Raw genomic sequence first — 16,340 nt, 5'->3', positions numbered from 1 at the left:
TGCCTGGTACGTTTATGCCATGGCTTAAACTTTTACCAGACATTTTGTTTTAAGGGAAAAAAAAAAAGTTTTAGAGGAAAAAAAAAAAATGGCACTGAGGTTATGCCCCCGTTTTTTATGGCTACCAGCATGGCTCGTGGGCCAGGAGTTATTCGGTCTGCCTGAAGCTGCTGCATGCTGGAGTTTCAGTTTGAACTTTACTGACTACATATGAAAAGAATCCAATGTTGTTTTTAACATGCACATTTTAATGAAGCAAACGTTTCTATTTAATAAGTTATAAGATACAATTTTACAATCCTGCATTTTATTCCAGTTTATTTTGTTTTTACTTCCTAGTTTACAATGTAGTGAGCATTTCACATTAAGGCACAAAAAAGCACAGTAAAAAACCCCAACCTTCCATTATTTCCCCAATGGCTGTGCTGGGGAGTAGTGCATCCACACGTAACTACAGGACCACAAGCGTGAACTCCTCCCTAGCGACAGACAGTGATGTTTCAACAGGTTTTCAACAAATCCTACCTTCTCCTAATCGCCGAGTTAAAGCTCATTGGAGAGTTTACTAAAGCCCCAGCAGCTGACAGCAATTCAGATACGCACTCGGGAAGTAGCATGGAGTAATCCAGGACAAACAGACAAGTTATCATGGAAGTTTTCACTCCCTGACCCTCAGCAGGAATGCCAAAGGGCATTTCAGGAGAGCGGAGCGTGCTTCAGGCATCTCCTTGGACTGAGATATAACAGAACGACTTGCACCACACACAGGATTGTTGATTAATATTGCTATTATCGGCAGATTCACACCCCCGCCCCATACCCGACTACAGATGCGGGGTCCCATCCCTGGGCTGGCTTTGCACCATCCCAGCGCTCGCCCGGCCCGGTGCCTCCAGGGAAACAGCTGATCATCTTCCCGATACACCGCCGTGCTCCCACCTGTGGGAATTCTGGGTCACGCAGGTGAGAGCTACGCCTGGCTCGGCAAGGTTAGGGGCTTTATTTAACCTAGCCACACCGGGGGCCGCTCTTAAAATAAATCAGAGTGTGAGGAGTTACCTGTAAAGTTACAGAAATTTCACCAGAATCCCAAGCTAATTAAAAACCACATCGCTAGCATCATGGCCAAAAAGCTACCTGTCTAGATTTACAAAGCGTTAACATAGAAAGGCCGAAAGCTTCCAGGAAGTCATTTTCAGTCTGCTTTTGGTTTGCTATAAAAGATAAACTTTTCCTAAATGTAAACCATTAGCAAAGCATTTTCAAAAACATTTTAAATTTGAGTGGTAAAGCCACTTTTAGTAGCTTTTATAATGTTAAGCATTAAAATTGATCAAGTATACGAAGGCACCTATTATAGTACCAGTTTTACCGCATTTCTTTACAGAAAAGAATTTGAACTGGGGACAGCCCAAGTCATATTCCATAACTAAAACGTAAAGTCTCCAGTCAAATAAAATCAGTAGTTAAGATACCCAATTACAAAGACAAATTCCAGTTTTCAATTAACATCTAAAGTCTTTAACATCCGCAAGGGAAATTAGTGTCTACTTATCCACGTGATTCTCCAAACATTAACAGTGACCCGGACAGTACTGCAGAAGTACAATTTGAGGAGGACATTAAATAGATTGACATTAGGTTGGTAAGTAGGATAGACGTGAAATGCTTGTAAAAAAACAAAGTTACAGTTTACTTCTGACTGTATTGAAATGTGAGCCGTGTGTATCTAGATACTGCATTTTCCAACAGGACTGCACCCAGTACAACTCTACATCTGACTTACAAACGCAAAGATTGACTCTGATGCTCGGCGAGTTTAAGGAACAGTGACATGGAAGGGACTCCCGGGGATGTGCTCGTCACCCCATTTCACCGCCAGAATATAGTCACCCCTTTCTTTGACGACATACGTTACGTTGTATTGATGGCTGCCCAAATGCTTGATGGACACCTCTTCGCATGGTATTGTAGGTCCATGGACACCAACTAACAACATATTTGAACCTACAGCAGAAAAACAGACTGTTAGCATTCCTAAGCGTAAACAAACATGGGTGTACCATAATATACTAGCTCCATAACACAAGGATTTTGTTATTGAATCCGCAGAGTGCTAGTCTGAGGCATGGCTAAGCTTATTTGGCATAAAAAGGAATTTTATTTAAAAAAAAGCCTTCAACCTCACAGAGGCAAGGGTTTATTTGTGCATTCTGCCAGACCTGACAGGCTACCACTATCTAACTAGAGCACTGGAGACATTAACACCGCTCAGGAGAGCCAGCAGGCACTGCCTTTCAAGCCCTTCGTTACAAGTTAATAGCAGAGACCAGCGAACACGGCTGGCCTGTAACCCGCCGCCGCAAAGCTCTCGGATGATGACGACGGTCAGCGCTCAAGGCTTACGGGAGCGCCTTGCATTACAGGCTACAGTGCACCACGGGGGTTGCTTGTGTTCAGCAACCTGTCTGTTCTCATGCCATAACCCTGTGGTTCCTTTCAGGTACACCTGGCTCAGATAAAGCCATTTGGAGAGGAACTGGCATCTTTACAGCCTCTATATTAGGACTGATTCGGTGAGCACCGTGTAAGCATTTAGAGTTTTTCTTTACAACCAGATCATCACCTCAAGTTCTGAATTTTAACTTCGCGAGTTGGTTTAGGGCAAAAAACATCCAGCTAAACCGCCCTGACATCCAGCTGGTTCCTGTACCCGTACCTGCTTTGCTGCAGTCCACGGAGAAGGAGCTTTTCTGACCCACAAAAGCCTTTGAGAGTCCTGCTCCCCGGGAAACCACTTTGCTAGCATCCGAGGTGGATTTGGGAATGGCGCTATAGCAAGTTTCGGTCGACGACCTTGTCACCGACTCTACCAGGATGGAAGAGGTTTCGTTAGCGCTGCCTGGGCTAACCAGTCGCTGTCCTGGAAACAGAAAAGACTTCTGACATTCAGATTCACCCCATCTGAAAGGCATTTAGGAGGAGGTTTCAAAACCCTCCTAATGACTAGCATGCATTCTGCATCCAAAAATGCATTTTTGGAGAGGAGCAATTTCCTACTTGGGTTTTTAAGCCGACATCTTCCAGCAACGCTGGCAACAATCCCATCCCAGAGCCCTTGAGTGGTTAAAGGACCACAGGAACTTCAGGATTCATTAAGCAAAGCTGGCCGCTTAAGAAGAGTTAATTGTGCTCCAATCACCAAATGCCAAAAATGACTCAAGTTGGCAGAAAAGCAGGTGCAATTTTGCAATAACCCATTTTGAAAGCAGAGCATGTCCCAGCCTGGGGGAGCGCAGTCCCTGCCATCCGCTCCCAAGAACATCACCGCGCCACGGGCACCAGGAGAGGGTTCACTAGCTCAGGGGCAGCAGGAGAGATGAACTCCAGCCTGTGCTTAAACACAGCACTGAAGAGAGAAAGAGCTTCCTAAACCAGCCTTCCTCACATCATCTAAAAGCCTCCCAGACGCTACCGACCTTTGGTTAGGTGACACCTGCGCCAAAATGAGACCAACAGGGGCATCAATTATGCTACAGGCACCCAGGCTTCGGGGGGAAGTGGGTAAATAAGTCATATTTCCCCACTGCCAATGCAACAGCCTAGCGCTAGGTCAGGATTTAATATTCCCCTGTGAAGCTGTTTTACAGCCCTCCACTGCATCAAGCTGGCAAGCTCCATCACTAATGCTCCTGTAGCCTCTCCTGAGATCCCTCATCCAGGCTTTGGAGGTGATGGGGAAAAACGTTTCGCCTCTCATGTTTTTGGGCATCTCAACCTGAATGCCGCACTATCTCAGAGGGACATATTTGCTGCATGACACAAACTACTTCAGGCACACAGTAAATACTGGTTAGCTTTTTACCTGTAACCTTTGCCTTGAAGGGGCTGCCCACTATGTGGTTAGGTCCACCATATTTAACTCCAATTAAATAGTTTCCTGGAGCCATGGGTGTGTACATGACTTTGTAACCTTCTGGAGTTTCCTGGCAGTCCATTTTCACCTTTGATGGCCCTTCAATTGTAACAGAGAGGGTACCTGGACCAGCCTTGGTCGTGTTAATGAAAAACTCCGACTGCAATCCTAGAAAGATGTAGCACAGTAAGACACACTCTTCCTCACACCTGATGTTACAAAAGCAGCCTGTTATTAAATAGGAACGGGTAATTCGGTGCAAGACAAGGCTGCGCAAGGCTGCAGGCAGGGAGGGACAGCGTGCCTCCCCCCAGCATCCTCGCACGGGCCAGCCCCGACCGGGGGCTCTGCACCCCGGCAGCCTCCCCGCCGGCACCCCGGCTCCTCCTCCGCTCACATTGCGTGACTGTGGGCCAGGCGGGAAAAGGGGTCGTGAGAGCCCTTTAGGACCAAAATGGAAGCATTTTGGCATGAAAAGACTGGCTTAGAGAGAAAACTCTTAGAACAAGAGCCTTTCTACTGGGCATCGGAGCCCGTGCCGACACAGCCTCCTGTGTGGCTAAGCTCGGGAAAGCTCGGAGCCGTCTCACTGCCTGGACCGTAAATCAGCAGCAAAGAGCTCACAAGAAACCAAGAGAGACGAGGGGCAGGAGATCTCCTGGAGGAGATGGGTGTTTGAACTGCTCAGCAACAGCACTCCAAGCCGTTTGTAGAAACAAAAGCTTGTTTAATTACAGCATCTGGTTAAGACAGCTGAATTATTGCTGCTAATACTAAGCCAATGCCAGCAACACAAGAAAAAAAAAATAAAGCAAGGCTTTCAGCCCTTAAATAATTTACTGTCAAACTCTGGCTTCAAATATTTATGATCTTTGGGCTGTTGTATCAGACACTGCTGAGGAGGAATAAAGTGCTCGAGCTCAATCAAAACCAGGATGGTTGCAGGAAAGTTTACTACAGCTGTGACTGAAGCACGCAAGCATGGTGATAAACTAGGGAGAAGCTTCCCGCCTCTCCACACAAGAGGCTGCTGTGTCGCAATGCTGGAAGAACCCGCAGAGGGCTGTGCCATCTTCCAGTGCTTTAGCAGTAAATCGCGCTGGCACCGCCTGCCCGGGAGGCAAGGCGGTCAGCTTGCAATACGCACTGCTCAACCGGAGGAAAATTAATTCCCAATGCCAGCAAGCTGCACGGCTTCTCACTGAAGACTTCTTGCTCCGAAGTCTCTGCTTTTCCCCTGCGCCCCAAATGAAGGCTCGCGTTGCTGGAGGCTGCAGACACGCACCCCTCCCAGGGGGACCTTTCAGGTGCTCAGCCACCGGCTGCTGAAACCTCTACACTAGACCATTGTTCGGAAACGCTGCTCAGCAGCTCCCAGGGCACTGAGCTTTTGGCAGCGGCCAGGATTCAACAAGGGGGCACAGAGTAACTTTGCTGAAGTTAAACAGTCTATTTAGATTAAAAACAACCCCAAGCACCTTTATAGATGGAGAAAAATTCCCTGGTCCCTGATGCATCAGCAGCTAGTATTAATGAGTGCTTTTGTTTCCACCTATTAAAGATATTCTAGACTGTGCTGCTTTATTTTACGTAGTATATCCACACGTTTCCAAAACCAACTGCTTGGTTTCTCCAGAACAGCAGAAGCTTTCACTGAGTAACTGCAGTATTTTTTTTTTCCAGGGAGAAAAAAAGGTATGAAATGGAATCCACAAAAGACAGCAATAGATAGGATAACAGGAACTAGCTATCACCTTGCATATCAAAAGCAAAAAAAATAAACCAGTTTTACTCTGCTATTCACCTCTGTGTGTGGCCCAAGAAAGCACACAATTAAATAAATCGAAGTGCATATCCTGGAATGTTTTCATACTTTCTCACTAAGGCCATAAATCATATAAATGAAAAAGAAACTCTAAACCCTGCATTCTTGAGCTGAGAACTATCAGATGGGGCGGCCACAGCAGATAACTGGGTATCAGATTTCCAAGAACAGTCAGCTTTCACGCTGCGTCTGAAGCACGTATGGCACACTGCACAGAGCAATCCACCCGACTCGCTAGAGCTTACACATCATATTACATGTAACTCGAAGTTTCTTAGACATGCAAGCACTGCAGGAAAGGTAACTGGGTACACCCTCGTACCCATTTAATTAACAGGGGTATGCGAGTTAAACGAGACTCCTTCAACTAGACAGCCAACTCGGTATCTGCATTCACAAAAGCCTCCGGCCTTTGCAGACATCGTGTTCATGCGTGGAAGGGAGCCAGAGCATCTCCGGAGCTCCGAGGGACCACCGACGTGGAGCTAAGCTAATGGGCAGTCGCAGCCCAGCTGCTAACCAGGTCAAGTGAACTCGTGCTGCAGTTGCTGGTTTACAGAGGTTTTAAGTTCATTAAGACTCAGTATAGCCTGCAGAATTGCTAATCGATGGTTATAAGACTTGAGGAGCATGCGAGAAAGCAAAATTAGCCTGCGCCCAGGTCTGCAGAGAACGTGGGTTAGTTCAGCTGCCTTAGCAGGGAAAGTCGTGTAAAAATATGCCTAGGAACAGCTTCGGTCTCTCTCAGAAAGCCAAAGTGCAAACAGGTCTGTATCAGAGCTATAAAAGAAGGGTTACCCGTGGTACCGCTCTCCAGGCCGGATCCGTACGCCGTGACGAGCGCGGGATTGCCCGCCTGCCCGGGCTCGCCAACGCGCACTTTGAAAGGGCTGCCCACGACATGGCTTCCGTTGAACTTCACGTCAATTGAGTGGACGCCATTCTCATGGGGGATGAACCGAACGGCGTACTTATCTGCAAGAGAGAAGTGGCTTTTCTGATGTATCAGAGACGACAATAAAACAGCAATTAAACCCAGCACAGGGCTGGTTAGCGCCCTAAGCAAGACTTCTGTAATGCTTCGACACATTTTGGTCCCAGCTTAAGCAAACTCAGCTACACAAGCTGCTAAGCTCATATTTAAGTAGGAAAATGCTGTATTTATCACAGGAGGTGTCATGGGGTGCATTTTCGCCTTGTCTACTAGGACCTGATCTCAGCTGTCATCGAGCCTGCAGGGTGAGTTTCAGTGTTGTTTGCTTCACACGTCCACTAAACATGACAGCTTAATCACAGCCCGACCTGTCAGCGGCCGAGGGAGCAGCGCAGAGAAGAAAAGCAGCTGGTTAAGAGCAAGCCAAATCTTACCAGCGGGCTGCTCTGACACCACAGACACCGCACCTTTATTAAATAAAGTCATTTAGCAATTTGCTGATATTTAACATTTTTGATTGCATGTTAACCCATCGTCCCCAGCCGGACAGCTGCTGCCTGTCCAGAGTACAGGCCATAACTCATTCAGACTTCAAGTGAAAAAGAAAAGCTCATTGCTGCAACAGGTGTTGAGCTTTCTGTAGTGTTTGCTTATATTCAGCTTCCTTGACATTTGGTATGAAGAAGTGAGTGAGAATTAAAAATAAACTATTAGTCAAAGATGGAAGCATAGCTTTGAAAAATAAACTTCTTTCCTGGCTAAATTCAACAACCAGATCATATTTCATTTATGAGTAATATCACTGTACCTTTGCTGGCAAGCCAAGACTTAAATATCTGTATCTTACACAAGTTAGGGCTCAGTCATGTCATCACCTATCTAGGAAAAGCACGGACATAATCCTGACCGAACAACTCTTGACACCAAGAAGCCATTCTCCAAGGAAGCTGCTCGTCCTGTGGGTACGCTGTTCGCGAGCCAAAGGGATTAAACCCCCTCGTTATGGGGCAGCGAGTCTGTTTTGGAGGTCACCCAGTTTGTTTTGCCCAACGTAAAGCTGCGCTCACCTGGCTCCAGCTCAGACACGTGGCACTCTTCTACAGCTCCGGAGGGGCTGTGGACTTTAGCATCGATCTTGCCCTTTGCCCCGTTCAGCCTTATAGCAAAGGATGCCGGCTGATTAACTTTTAATCCAGACTCCTGAGAATGCAACAGTCAGATTATGAAATTTAAACTTCTCATTTTGGACAGCACAAGATTTGTGGCAGGGAAATAACCGCTTCAGCACAATTCTTTTTTTTAGATTTCAACAAAAGGCGTACAGTTGTGACTTGCATTAACTCTCAAATCAGAAGCTCTCCCCCTCTTAGGGGGTGGCTGACTTAGGAGTCACCCACATTGGCTAGGCTGCTTTTTCCCATGGTAACAGACCGTTTTTGGAAGCCAGACGACTCTGCCAAATCAGGCAGAGGCAGGTTTACGAGACTAGTCACCCGTTATCACTGAGGTCAGCCCCTGGTATTCAGGCACTTGATTTAAAGGATGTTTAAGCTATAGCTCCATTTTCAGCCTGTTCATTCATTCCAGATTCATTCAGGGGAAAAGCCTCTGATCATCCAGTTGTCTGAAAGAGTAATATGCATGTTTATATTTGCCACAAGAGGCTGCATTTAGAACGCCACCACAAGACGTCTTAACATGAGAAAGTAATTTAAAACACAAAACCAGATGTTGCTGTGCTGTCAGGCCATCAGTGGAAGGCGAGGCAGCTCCACATCCATGCCGCAACGGTCCTCAACCAGAGCAGCCCATGCAGCTATCCAGCAGCAATATTTTATGCTGAACATACTTTACCTGATTTTGTTTTCAACTAAATCCTGAAGAGGGAAATAAATGCAACTGAGTAGAGCTGAGGTACAATGTATAAAGCAAGTCCCTGATGCGGGTTAAGCGGAGGCTGATGCTGCACACTGCGCTCCGCTACCGAATACTCAGCTTTATCTGCCTCTCCAGGACTTAGCTGAAGTGAGTATTCCTGTCAAAGAGTCTTTAAATGAAACACAAGAGAAACATCAATACCACAGCGACTAATTAACGCCCTTGTAACTCCTGGTTAGAAGAGATACTACCGGATCAGGCTGTCATGATTCATTTACACAGCCAAGGTGGAGGAGTTTTGCAGCCCAGGCAAACTCCTGGGGACCACAGCTGGGACACATCCAAAAAAAAGCCTCAACTGAAGTACTAATTGCTTATCACAACTCGATGAGGACTGAGCTACAGTATATTTAGACACAGATTCTCAGTCTCACATACAAGTTTCTGCCTTTGGAGATTTAAGTAAGGCCTTCAATGTTACTTGTATTTTAATGCACATAACCACACACACACAAAAATAATATGGTGAGGTTAACAGATGAGCCCAGACCAACTACAAAGCTGTGATTCACTCTGAGATTCGCCACTGTTCGTGAATCATCTGAGCTGCAACTGTGTGGTTTCATGACGTCAGCCAGAGCAAATCTGCGCTCTGACCTCACAGCGAGGCCCCCTCCATCTGCCCAGGCGAATGCTGCAAGGCATTCGCAAGGTCCCAGCAAGGTCCCAGCCACGCAGCCCTACGCTGCCTCGCCCGTGGAAGCCCAGCTCTTCAGTCCACGTGCCAACTGAGTAACTCAGTACCAGCACGACCACTGGTGGTTCGCGTTCATGTTTCAATTCTTCTTCACCCTCCCCTAGCTAATGGGGTGGAAAGCAAGTTTTAGCTCCTCCAATGCTATTTCTAGAGCCCCTTATTCTTAATTCCCAAGTGTTACCACCTGCAATACACTTGGCTGAGCCTTCTGCCTTCAAATTCTGGCTAGCCAGAGCTGGGCCAGCTCTACTGGCCCAAGTTACCAAGGGGCCAGCTGCCAAAAACCTCTCTCTGGCTGCAAGCTGAGCTTGAAAACAAGCACCAACTAAGGCAAGGCTATTACTAAGAAGAAAGGACAACCATTTTGGTCTCGGAGAACAAGGACGAAATCAGTCTGTGCGGCAAGTTGTGGAGATGTTTCCTTATGTCTCACCTGAAGGCTAGTGACAGTGAGCCTGCGAGCATCATCGGAGGGGGCGATGACAGGAACCAGGTAGGGGCTTTCAGGAATGTGCTCGTCATTGAACTTTATGGACACCTCATAGTTGCCTGCAGGGAGAAAAGAAGCAGTGGGTGTGCTTAGTATCTTTGAAAGTAGCATTCAGTGTTATTTCAGTATGATTCGGTCTTGGTATGTACCTGGCTCTTGAACAATGTATGATACACCACAAGATCCATCTTTATGGTCCTCAAAGGCGATTTCTGCTTTACTTGGGCCTTCTACAGCAATAGAGAGTCCTCCAGCTCCAGCTTCCCGCGTCCATATACTGAACTCGGCTGTTGAAACACACGAGAGCACACAGAAGGGTAAGCTTGCTGCTGCTGGGTTGCAGCTTCTCCTTAACAGAGTATGCAGCATCCCATACTTATGTGTACGAGGAACAGTACCTCGTCCCGTCATCCTGGGTGATAACACCTAGCAGTTTCTCCAAGAGGCTCCTATTAGCCTTGAATTAGCTATTAGCCCTGTATAACACACCTTACAACCTCAAGCTCATCCTCTGAGAGCAGTCAGTTTCCAAAATGTGGATTTCCAGACTTCTCCATCCGCATGATGCAGCAATATTATTTCTCCATCTCTCTCCACTGACCACCCCCAGCTTGGGGCAACCCTATGGTGTTACTCCAAGCTCTGCTCAAGCTCTCAGAGGAGAGGCCAACAGAAAGCAAAGCGCTGCAGACCTGCGCATGGCAGGCACCGGAGCCTAGTGAGAGCAGAGGACTCACCTGGGACACCCGTCTCTCCACGCTCCAGCCCGGGGCCTCCAGCTCTCACTTTATGGGCTCCTCCCTCACCCAGCGGCCCCACCGTGAACTGGAAGGGGCTGCCGGGCACCGGCTGCCCTCTGTATTTGACATCCACAGTGTGGACCCCCATTTCTTGTGGCACAAAGCGGACGCAATAGGTGTTTTTGTCAGCTTCTACAATTTCGGCATCAAAGTTTCTTCCAGAGGGACTAGTTACCTGAGCTGTCATATCCCCACAATCAATTTCTAACAAGAAGAGAATAAAAAAAATGCAGATTAGAAAGTGACAATGCATTTTGGCATTTTGTTTTTGGAAGCAGGACCTGAGCTGAAGTGATTACACAGTACAGATGACAGAAAAGGCACGCAGGTGCCAGTCTGCACGCTCAGCTAGATGCGTGCTGCTGCGCAGCAAGCCCGGCCAGGTATAGCTTCCCAGGTGCTATGGAGGCAGATGAAGAGGCTGGACAAGTGCAGCCAGATAAGACTGGCCTACGTGACTCACATTTGCCAGACAGCAGTACAAACACTTAACTGCCAACATGATGATCTTAAAACCCTGGAGACAGGCTGAGCTGTGCAGCCCGTTCTCCAGCCTGCTGTACACAGAATAGATTAAGGCCTCCCTGGTATTTATTTCTCCATATGTTGATCATGGTTATGCTTATTTTTAACCATTCAAAGATAAACACTGGTAGTGTGGTCTTCCCTAAACTATCTTAATATGAGGATGCCTTAACAACACTGAAGTTGCTGTTTCCACTGCTTCAGGTACACCCGTGCTGTACAAGTGCAAGTTATGGTTATGGGGGGGGGGGGGGGGATAAGGACATTGATTACCTGGAATTTTTAGGTTCAGATCACATATGCTTCCTACTGTTGCAACAGAGGGAGCCCGTCTTGTTCGTGTGATGCTCTCCTTAACTCTTCCTTCACCACTTATCTTCACAGTAAATGGGCTGCCTGTAAGCACCACAGCAAGTCATTCCTCCTCTGCTCATGACACACTGCAGCGAGGGGAGGGGTGAAAGCTTCCTCTGACTTGCAGTGGATCATAGGGGAACTTTTAGAGCCAGCAAACAGTCAGGTCCAAGTGAAATACACCCATCTAACCAGAACAGTTTTGGATGCTTGCTGCTTGTGAAGGATACTGGTAGGACCTCCTTGAATCTTTGGGACTGAGACTCTAAGCCAGATCACACAGCCCACCCGCAGTTCCAGTGCGCTGGCCAGCTAGGTAAGACTTTTGTTGTACCAGCCAAAAAGTTGTCCAGCGCTTCTGCTTACCTGGAATATGTTCATCTGCAAATTTAGTGGACACAATGTACACGCCAGGTACAGTTGGAAAATAGGAAACTTTGCAAGTTCCGTCTTCTAGGTCTTCAGTTTGGATATCGACCTTGCTGGGTCCTTCAACTGCCAGTGAGATCCCACCATAACCTACAAAACAGCTAAGTTAGCCTCAGATTTCCATAGGGCTATTATAAATTTGACAAAAAACAGTCCAAACCCGTAGCAGTAGCTAGACGGTAGGTTTGTATCATAATGGGCACATGGGATGCATGCATTCAGCTCCTAAAATGCTCTGACCATATCCCTTTTATTTCATTAATGTTGAAAAGTTAGCTTCAAAGACTGTGGCCAAGGCTCCACATTAAACCAACAAGGAAACATCTTCCTCATTTCCTTCCTGCTGTACAGAACGATACTAGAACCAGCACCCCCAGATGAAAGAGAAGCTTCATCGGTTCCTCAGTGACAGTCCCTGCTGGCTGTAACGGAAGACGTCAGCCAAGACAAAGCATTTTAGAAGTTAATAGTATTGTCTGTAGTTAACAACTGTCAATAAGGTCCATGCATGCTTAATACACTATTTGGACCTGCTGCTTTGTGGCTTGTGACCTGGTGGCCACACGCTGAGGGAGACAACGCTCTCATTTAGAGAGGACACATATCTCACAGCATCTCACAGTCCCTTTGCGATGGAACTAACCTGCATCTCTTGTGTCTACAACGAAGTCACACATTTCAAAGGTTCGTCCTTCTACCAAGCCACGTCCAAAAACTCTTGCTCGTCTGGCATCTCCTATCTCAGACTGGACCACCATGATTGTTACAGGGCTGTTCGGTACGTGGCTCCCGTTTTTCTTGATGCTTACCAGATGTTCTCCTACTTCCCGTGGAATGAATGAGATGCCTACGAAGCAGAGAAATGTGACAAACTTATTCACTTTTTATGCATGTTATACTTGATTTAAATGCCTTAATCGCACCAAGAAATGAAACACTGCAAGAGCACTCTCTTTACACGTGTTGAAGTGTTGCTCTCAAATTGGCCACAAAGCCATTCACACATGACGACAAAAAGCACTTCAATCACAACCTGGCACGTCACGTGCAAGCTAACACAAGAGGTCATTCTTCATACTCTTTTGTCTTTGGCCAACTGTACCAAACCCAGTATCAACGACTTGGTTTGACAACGCTCTTCTGGGAAGGAGCAGAGAAGTCAGTCATTTTACATAGCAAAGCAAACTGGAGTAGAGGCTACTATACTACTCTTTCAGATCAAGACTGTGAGAGCTTACCAATGTGGTTATTGGGTAGTCTCTTCAGAAGACAAGGCTCATCACGACCTGATGGGGCTTTAATGCTGGCTGTTAGGAGACTGAGATCAGTCTCATTGATGTCCAACAAAAAGTCAGCAGCAGAACCAAGCTTAACCTGGGACCGTCTTCTGTTGTCATCTAAATATATAAAGAGAAACGAGTCAGAAAATATTACAAGGTTAAGTGCAGAACAAGTCAGAGGACTTCATGTTCCTGCCACAAATCAGGTTCCCCCATGCTAACCTATTAATGAGGTTCATTTTCATTATGAAGTGTTTCCAGAAGTCTAAACTTTATACCTGTGATCTTGGCCGTGAACGGACTGCCCGGGATGTGCTTGTCGTTGTACTTGACCAGGATGCTGTAGTTCCCAGGTAGAGTAGGCAGGTACGTGACTGTGCACGTCCCGTCTTTGTTATCAATGCAGCTGATCTCTGCTTTTGAAGGTCCTTCAATAGCCAAGTCCAGCCCACCTAGGAAACAAGGAGAACAGCACCTCCGTAAATCTTCGTGCACACCAAGTCCAAAGACTTGGTCCAAAGAGGAAGATCCAGTACTCAGTACTGCAAATGCAGTTTAGATTAGTGTTTTCAAAGGACAGCAGCAAAAAGAGCTCAGGCCAATCCACTAAGACCACAACTCTATTCAGTCTGTTAGATTTACCTCACAGTGGTTCCACATCCAGTCATCATCCACTAGATCTAAGCTGCCTTCAGTTCATTTTTTATTGAATGAATCATTTGCACCCTGTACCACAGGGTACATCTACTGCTCTCGGGAAGAAGTAATAAGACAGTTTTTACTGCAAGTTGCAGCTTGATGAAATCCGTTTCACCTGATATTTGCACAAGTCACTTGTATCGCACCAGAGGTTCACAGTTGGACAGGTGAATGCAAATTAACACTGATGTGCATTACACTTCCCAGAAGTTCCTAGCTTAGGGTAGGATAGGTTTAAAGAACAGCCTTACCCTCTCCCGCGTCTTCCGTGACAATGGTGAAAGTTGCTGGTTTATTGGCAACCCCATAAATGAGGCCAGGCCCATAAGCAGACACACTGCCGCTGTTTGGATAATTCACATAGAACTGCAGGGGACTCTCTAAAGGGAAAAAAAAAAAAACCCAAAAGAAGCACTTTTAAGGATGAGTGGCCTGGACTACAAGAACAAAGCAGGCATCAAGCTGCTTCAACCCAACGGCATCTTATTCTTACGCTTACTGATACCCATGTCCTTCAACACCATTCTCGCTACTTGATATTCGAAGAACCTTTCTGTGACTGTAATGCACTTAAAAAAATCAAGTAAGCCTCCCCTTTCATCTTCAAAAGATATTTCTCCACAATTTGTTCCACATTCAGTCATGACAAAGAAAGTATTGCTCAAATTACCAGAGATAAGCTGCAATGATGTTGTAAAGGGTCTTATTCATTACAGGTTTATTTTTAGCACGTTAAACCAGAACATGACTCAGAAGCAGGCTTTCAGTTCAGCCGCAGATCTTGAATTTTGGTAGCTCAGAATTAGGAACTAGCACAGCACATTGTCTGACTCAATGAACCTGAACTAGCAAATTTGAAGGGTATCCAAAAACATATTTGCCAGCCTCAGATTAGCTAAGCTGGTGCACAAGAACAAAAAGTACAGTCACCAACAGCCAATAATGCTTTCAAAAAAAAGGCACAGATAGCTCGGAAGTCCAAAGCTAGATTTTGCAGCTCAGACAGCAGCAAGTTTGATTCATGACAGCCTTCAAGAAGGAAAGATTACGGCACATCATCCTTCTGCCCAGGCGCAGGGTAATGGTCTTACTGAACCAATACATCCCTCAGTTTGGCACTTATGGAGGTGCTATATCCATACAAAGAGCTGAAGATACTGAAGCAGCCACCATGCATTACATTATCAAGCTCCCTGATTCAGCCAAAGCTATCCTGTGTTTCTGTACACCAACAGAACCAGCAGCCCAGTTCAAGGCAGTACTGAAGGTATTTTGTCTCATGTCTACACATCCTTTTACAGATCTGTCCCTTTTCGCCCCAGCCCCACGCAGCCGGTGTGCCCAGAGAACTGCGGGGCAGCCCCAGCCTCCGGGCGAGACAGAGCTTCGGCTGGGGAGCTGGTGAAGCAAAGACAAAAGAAGAGAAGAGAAGAGAAGAGAAGAGAAAGAGAATGAGAATGAAAGGTAGTGGTTTCTGTTTGTTAAGAAGCAGTCAGGAAGAAAGAAAGAAGGATTACAGCATAGTGTGCATGTGTGTTTTATTTTATTGCAATGAGATGGAAAGAGTAACTATAGTGTTTTAGCCACTTAGTCCTCCCCACAGATTGGAGATTTTATGCCAATGCAGTTTTAAGGATAAACATACACTGTAACCACTAGTTTTGCTGAGCACCACAGCAGTCAATTTCAACCTGAAAAAAATGGCAGTTAGAAAATTGTATGTTTCTTCTTCATAATAAAATGCCACAAAAGCTAGTTTCTAAAACCAAAATCCATTTTAAGCCTGGCTGGTACTATTAAACCACAATAGAAGCTCGCATGTGCCGGCACTTACTCCTTTGCTTTATTTGCTCCCTGAACTGCTTGCAGATGAACTGCTCCTGAACGGGAAGAGGTCCCGGGCAGTTCTTACTGCAGTGTATACAGCTAAGCTATAGAAACCCCAGCAGGGAGCAGGTGCATCAGCAGGACACTGCACTCAGATTTGTGTCGCCTGCTTTGTCAGACTCACCTGGGATATGCTTTCCCATATATTTTATGTGCATTTCATGCAGCCCGACCTCAGTAGGAGCATATCTCACTGTTACTGTGCCGTCTTTGTTATCCACAATATCTGGCGTGTCCGTCTTTCCAGAGGGCATGTGTACTTCACCTACAAAAAGCCACCATGGGAGTCACAGAAGAAGCTGCCTGCTTCCCCTCTCCCACCCACAAAGAATTGTCTAGCCATTTTAAACAAGCATTTTAAATTGTTAAATTCCTTACCCACAGGCACAAATAGGAGACTAATGGGAACCCTAACCAGACATGTTTTCTACTTAAACTACATGAATACAACACAGTGGTAGACATCTGGCAAACAGTCCTGTGACCTTACAAACTCTACAGGCAGGGCTGTTTGCTTCAGCCACTGAAATTTCCATGGCAAGCCCCAGGAAAGGCACCGCTCTACC

At 46.3% G+C, this 16,340-nt stretch overlaps 1 protein-coding gene across 5 annotated transcripts in view; it reads right to left on the bottom strand.

The window, feature by feature from the left end:
- Nucleotides 1–227: 227 nt before the first annotated feature.
- Nucleotides 228–16,340, bottom strand: part of FLNB (filamin B) — a 72,869-nt gene continuing 56,756 nt past the window's right edge. For 4 of the 5 annotated variants that reach the window (XM_087743298.1, XM_087743299.1, XM_087743300.1 and 1 more), the window contains 15 exons: nt 15,899–16,039; nt 14,139–14,267; nt 13,467–13,640; nt 13,147–13,305; nt 12,552–12,755; nt 11,846–11,998; nt 11,399–11,521; nt 10,538–10,804; nt 9,950–10,087; nt 9,744–9,859; nt 7,743–7,875; nt 6,540–6,716; nt 3,866–4,084; nt 2,720–2,923; nt 228–2,007 (listed from right to left, as the gene is read on the bottom strand). In XM_087743298.1, coding sequence (XP_087599424.1) covers nt 1,820–2,007; nt 2,720–2,923; nt 3,866–4,084; nt 6,540–6,716; nt 7,743–7,875; nt 9,744–9,859; nt 9,950–10,087; nt 10,538–10,804; nt 11,399–11,521; nt 11,846–11,998; nt 12,552–12,755; nt 13,147–13,305; nt 13,467–13,640; nt 14,139–14,267; nt 15,899–16,039 — 2,525 coding nt within the window. In that variant the 3' untranslated portion in view covers nt 228–1,819. The remainder of the gene's footprint in view (nt 2,008–2,719; nt 2,924–3,865; nt 4,085–6,539; nt 6,717–7,742; nt 7,876–9,743; nt 9,860–9,949; nt 10,088–10,537; nt 10,805–11,398; nt 11,522–11,845; nt 11,999–12,551; nt 12,756–13,146; nt 13,306–13,466; nt 13,641–14,138; nt 14,268–15,898; nt 16,040–16,340) is intronic. The other variant, XM_087743302.1, reaches the window with a different exon arrangement.

Source organism: Nipponia nippon, unplaced genomic scaffold, assembly GCF_047370975.1.
Source record: "Nipponia nippon isolate SJK-2023a ecotype South Korea unplaced genomic scaffold, ASM4737097v1 scaffold_9, whole genome shotgun sequence".
NCBI classification, from domain to species: Eukaryota; Metazoa; Chordata; class Aves; order Pelecaniformes; family Threskiornithidae; genus Nipponia; species Nipponia nippon.
Note: the sequence above shows the minus strand (reverse complement) of the source record. Positions and strands in the feature narration are given on the sequence as shown.